General features: G+C 33.3%; 1 protein-coding gene across 2 annotated transcripts; it reads left to right on the top strand.

Annotated features, from left to right (window-relative positions):
- The first annotated feature begins 1,357 nt into the window (after positions 1–1,357).
- On the top strand, positions 1,358–5,210 carry LOC146954442 (uncharacterized). 2 transcript variants are annotated; one of them, XM_085716345.1, is made up of 6 exons: positions 1,358–1,540; positions 3,408–3,527; positions 4,250–4,457; positions 4,565–4,734; positions 4,830–4,996; positions 5,109–5,210. In XM_085716345.1, exons 3-6 carry the CDS (start codon positions 4,363–4,365, stop codon positions 5,115–5,117), a joined length of 441 nt encoding a protein of 146 aa, XP_085572471.1. In that variant the 5' UTR covers positions 1,358–1,540; positions 3,408–3,527; positions 4,250–4,362; the 3' UTR covers positions 5,118–5,210. The 2 variants fall into 2 exon arrangements, with proteins under 2 accessions (XP_085572471.1, XP_085572475.1); XM_085716349.1 differs by having other exon boundaries at positions 4,830–5,210.
- The last annotated feature ends 385 nt before the right edge of the window (positions 5,211–5,595 follow it).

Here is a 5,595-nt window from a genome sequence, read left to right as displayed (position 1 = left end):
CCACCATATTTCAGCACTTAAGTGCCGATACATGGATGTTAGTGTTTTTTGCAAAAACTGATAGCAAAATCAACAAAAATAAACTGATAATTACCAATACCTGTTTTTTTTTACGTTAAAAGTGTGTTGAAACCTCATAGGATTGATGCTTCAATGATTTTGGAGCAAGATTGTTGAAAAAAATGGATTTGGGGGTATAGATTGAAGAGGTACGAAAGTTGATGATGAAATAGTGAGTAGGGGGAGTAGCTTGCTTTTATTAGCTGATTTAATAACGTATCGGCAATTAAGTGATGAAGATATCAAAACCGACGGCAGTTAACTGCAGATGAATAGTAAACCGACGGCTGTTATCCGTCGAGAGACATTTTAGTCATTTTTTTGATGTTTTTTTAGCCTTATGACAAGTATGAACAACAATTTTCAAACAAGGAAGATGGTCGTTGACAATCCTAGAGGCCCAATGAAGGGTAAATTAAAAATTCAACCCAAAAGATTGTATTCCATTTATATATTGTTATATATTTTTATTGCCTCTTTTTACTTAATTAGGACCACCTATACATTTTTAGAACAAATAGTCTTTATTCTAATTTTTTTTTTGTAATAGCATAGTGGTTGAAGTGTTCGGGGTTCGAACATCTGACCGACATGTAATGCCTCTTTGAAGGTCTCGATGTTAGCTTGACGCCCTTTTCAGAATAGATTGCCTTCGTTATCCCTCATAAGTTCAGTTATGTGTTACTAGTTGTGGTCAACCGGAATCATAGTCCCAATTGTTTTTATCTTGCCTTTTTTTTTTGCCAGATTTGGCAGCTTGTTCGGAATTGGCTTGGCGTTTATTCAACGGATCCTGATAACATTGTGGATCATTTTTATCAGTTCGGTACCTCTTCAAGTTTTGCAAAATCAAGGTGTTCTCTCATGCATTTGGTTTGGTTTGCTAACTCATGGGTATTATGGAAGGAAAGAAATGATAGATTATTCTGCGGTCAAGAAAATTCTCTTGCTTAACTTTTGGAGAATGTTAAGATACAGTACTCTCATTTTGGTGGTTTAAAGGTAAATTTGTTGTCTTTCCTTGTAACTTTCATGCTTGTGCGGGTATTGGCTAACTTTATTTCTGTTTGTTGAACAATTGTTGTAATTGTCGGGTGTCTTCTGCGGTACACCTTATGCCGAGAAGATAACCTGTTATTCGTTATCTATATCATTTTGATTTTTTCAAACAAAAAAATATAATTTTATAAAATTATTATTAACTCTTTTCACTAAAAATCATCCAAAAAATTACCCTAAATTTTTAACCCAAAATATTTTCCCTCTTTATTATCTCACACTTACTGACCAAAAAATTAAATCACTTTACCAAAAAAATCTCCACTCACACATCTAAACCCTATATTATTATCATCCTCACTCACTCACTCACTCACTAACCCTTCTTCGAACCAGAACCCAAAAATGTCAAAACCCCTCTCCCTCACCTAACCCTTCGATTCTTTTCTCATCTTGTTTGGGTCTTTTTCCTCTTCTTCGGGTACTCACTTTTCATCTTTCTGTTACCTGTATTATATTTTTTTTAATAAAACATTTGTGTTATTTGTAAATTGTTACTCTATTTTTTATTGTTTTTCTATATTAGTCTTTAGGCGTAAAATTAATTGCGATTGTTATGATACAAATTTGTTTGGAGTTATGTTATGAATATATGAATCAAAATTGTTATGGTCATGTGCTTCCTTAGGCTACCGTTAGTTCTGATCTTTAAGATTTATTTGAATTTCGTCATGGCATTGATATTTTGTAATTGAGTCGAGAATGGCGTTGATGTTGTAAAAATTACAATAAATGGAAACAATCTGAATTAGTCTTTGTTCTGTCTTGATACTGGTTTATCTCCATTTTTGTGTTTCTAGAGTGTAATGTTTGCTTCTGTGCATACCAATGATTATCTGGTAGCCAATTGGGAAGCCGCAGTACTCAAAATTTGCCAAATTATGGGTATCCAAAACGTATCCGACACTGATACGTGTCTTATACGTCCCAATACTTATCAGGGAATTATCGAACAATTAATTTTTATTTTTCTGAAAATATATTGGCCGACACGTTTGCCATACGGCTTGATTGTGCTCCGATACAGCTGCGTGCATGGAAATACACGCGGGATATGTGAAAGCTGGAATTTTTTTCGTTTTGTTTCTATTTTTTTCCAGCATTCTTTCATACCATACCTGTTTGTTTTCGTTAGTTTTCGTTCTCTCATCTTTTACCAGAAAATGATGAATTTGATCAAATAAGTGAGAAATGAAGAGGGGTAACCTTGGCGCAACTGGTAAAGTTGTTGTCATGTGACTGTAAGGTCACGGGTTCAAGTCCTGGAAACAGCCTCTTGTGTAAAAACAGGGTAAGGCTGCGTACAATACACCAAATGGTGGGACCCCTTCCCGGACCCTCCGTATGCGGGAGCTTCAGTGCACCGGGTTGCCCTTTAAGTGAGAAATGAAGATGAAATACAAACAACCACAAATGAAATGTGGCTATATCATGAGTTTGATGATCTATCACGTTCTCTCATCTTTTTTCGTATTGCTTTATCTATCACGTTTCTAATTTCTTTGCATGGTCTGTTGAATTGTTTGAACCAATTTCACGAGTTACTTAAAATAGTTGTGATTCAGAGTTATGTTTCATTTCATCTTTGTAGTGTATGACCAATGAATGTGCTATCATGTTTAATGTGTTCTTTCTTGTTGTTAATAGAGATATTAGTTTATTTACTCTAATTCACCTACTTTTGTTTTCATTGAAATTGTGTAGCACCTATAGTAGAAAAGTTGTTTGAAAATAGACTTAGATGGTTTGAGCATGTAGAGAGAAGACCTGTAGATGTCGTTGTAAGAAGAGTAGATCAAATGGAGGAGTCAGGTTGAAAGAGGTAGAGGAAGACCTAAGAAAACCATTCGAGAAACCATTAGAAAAGATTTAGAGGTCAATGAGTTGGATCCAATTATGGTTTTTGATAGAACACTATGGCATCATTTGATCCATGTAGCCGACCCCACGTAGTGGGATAAGGCTTGGTTGTTGTTGTTGTTGTTGTTATTGTTGTTGTTGTTGTTGTTGTTGTTGTATTGTGTTTCTTTTCTTATATATTTTAACATGTTCATGTAATTTATTTTTATGTTTTTTCACTTATTTTGCAAGAGACTAGACATATTTACTCATCCAAACGTGATTACTAGACCTAATGATATATATGCCTCCTGTTTGGTTAACATACAGTGCGTCTGATCAAGTCGTACGGAATGATATATATGCTCTTGAATCTGCTTAGTTTTGGAGGTATTTTTGGTTGCTTTACTCTTGTTGATTGTTGAAACCTCTTATTTTTTAAATTGAAGGTTCACTCTGCTCAAAAAATCTTGCTCACGAAACACTTGTAAGGACACATCTCAATCTTCACTCACCAAAGCCTTTGCCCTCTCACCTCCTTGAAGTAACTTTCAAATCTTGAGTTTCAGGTAATGATTCGATTATTCACGTTTTGATTTCCTTCGATTTCATGAAATTTCGTTCTGGTGACTGAACTGATTTATGACTATCTCTGGTTACGAATAATGTGTTAATTTACATAATACTGTTCTATTCCATCATTGAAAGTATTGAATCTTTTTGGTTAATATTAAGTTCTATTCCATGTTCATCTAAGGTATCTTCCTTGTACTTGCTTTAGATATTGAAATCTTTTTTTGAACAATTAGATATTGAAATCTTATATTCTTATACTTCCTCCGATCTCAATTGTAAGCAACTTTTCATTTAGTTCTAAAGTTCCTTCGATTTCATGAAATTTCGTTTACTGGTGACTGAACTGATTTATGACCTTCTCTGGCTTCGAATAATGCGTTCATTTACATAATATTGTTCTATTCTATCATTGAAAGTATTGATTCTCTTTGGTTAATATTAAGTTCTATTCCATGTTCATCTAAAGTATCTTCCATACAATTGCTTTAGATATTGAAATCTTATATTCTTCTACTCCCTCCGATCTCAATCGTAAGCAACTTTTCATTAAGTTCTATTGAGGGAATAGTGATAACTTATAATAATGTGATAACAAGAATCCAAATAATTCCTCAAAAAAATAATAATAATTAAAAGGTGTAATAATAATACTAAAGTACTATTAAAATAAATTATATACATTTTGATTTATATAAGATAAGTGGGGATTTTGCAGGTTTGCTGGGTTTTAACAGGTCGGGATCGGCCGCACCTGATTTATATAAGACACTCACTCTGCGCTTACCTTACTTCACACAACCTGTGCATTCTGAAACCCTAGACGTCGTCATGTCTACTCGTATTGAATTGAGGGCAACTAACGTTTCAGATTTGAACCGCAAATTCACACATGAATATGGTTTTTACTTCAAAGAATATCAATGGTTTGTTTACTTTTCCATTTAAATTATTTTGTTCGTTAATTACATGTGTTTTCAGTAGTTTTTTTTTTTTTTTTTTTTAATATTTTTAATATAATTCTTTCTTGTAGGCAATGGACTTTTTTACCAAACTGGAACAAAACAAGTGGAACAGGAAACAATCTTAGCTTGATAAGTTTATGTTACAGAGGAGATACCATGAAATTACCAGAGGATTGGGTAATGTGTGCTAATATAAAGCTTACCCTCCTCAATTCTGATACACCAATTGTGATTAAAGGTAAAAATAAATTCCTCTTCATTTGTTTTATGTGTTTTTAAAACCACCATTAATTATTAATATAACAATTGTATACTTTTTTGTTTCTTCTACAGAAACAGTACACAACTTTACTAAATCGTCACCTGGTATCGGCATGTTTTTTTGCTTGAAAGAATATACTTCAGAAGATTCATGTGATATTGAAGCCAGTGTTTCATTCAGTCTTTCTAACAAATCAAATGAAATGGTTGATGTGCATGGTTTTGGAAAGTTGGAGTTATGATTCTCAAGGCTCAATATTGGCAATCTTTTAAAATGGAGTGAGGAGGTGACTGACCTAAATTCTAGAATACTTTTGTTAGTATTGTTGACATTCTCTTTCTAGTTTGTTACTAAATTAGGTTATTGCTCATGACTATGTGATCTTGTATTGATATTGATTGACCATGGAGATGATTATGGAATGAGAAATTAGTGCTTTTCGATTTCTGCAAGTTTTGGTTTTCTCTGTTTTTTGTCGCATTTAAGCTTGGTTCACTTAAGTTGCTGCAAACTCAGTTTGCGTAAGCTTTCGCAAACTCGGTCTGTGTAAGCTTTCACTTCAATTTGCATACGAAAGAAAAAGTAAAAATTGAAATTAATGTCTGAAAACAGATATTCACTAGCAAAAATTAATAGAATACCTTGAAGACTATGGTTTTATGCTATTTCTATATTCCTTTTGTTGATTGGTGTGATTCTTTGTTTGATTTTTAGTAAGGAAGTAGTGCTTATAATATTCTGCAAGTTCTGGTTTTTAAGGTTTTTTGTCGAACATAAACTCGGTTACTTTTACTTTTTCAAACTCAGTGTGCGTAAGTTGCCGCAAACTTAGTTTGT

The sequence above is a fragment of the Medicago sativa genome, chromosome 1 (assembly GCF_051527215.1).
Source record: "Medicago sativa cultivar Bolivia chromosome 1, Bolivia_mono, whole genome shotgun sequence".
Classification (NCBI taxonomy): Eukaryota; Viridiplantae; Streptophyta; class Magnoliopsida; order Fabales; family Fabaceae; genus Medicago; species Medicago sativa.
The sequence above is the reverse complement of the archived record's forward strand: the minus strand, read 5'-3'. Positions and strand labels throughout refer to the sequence as shown.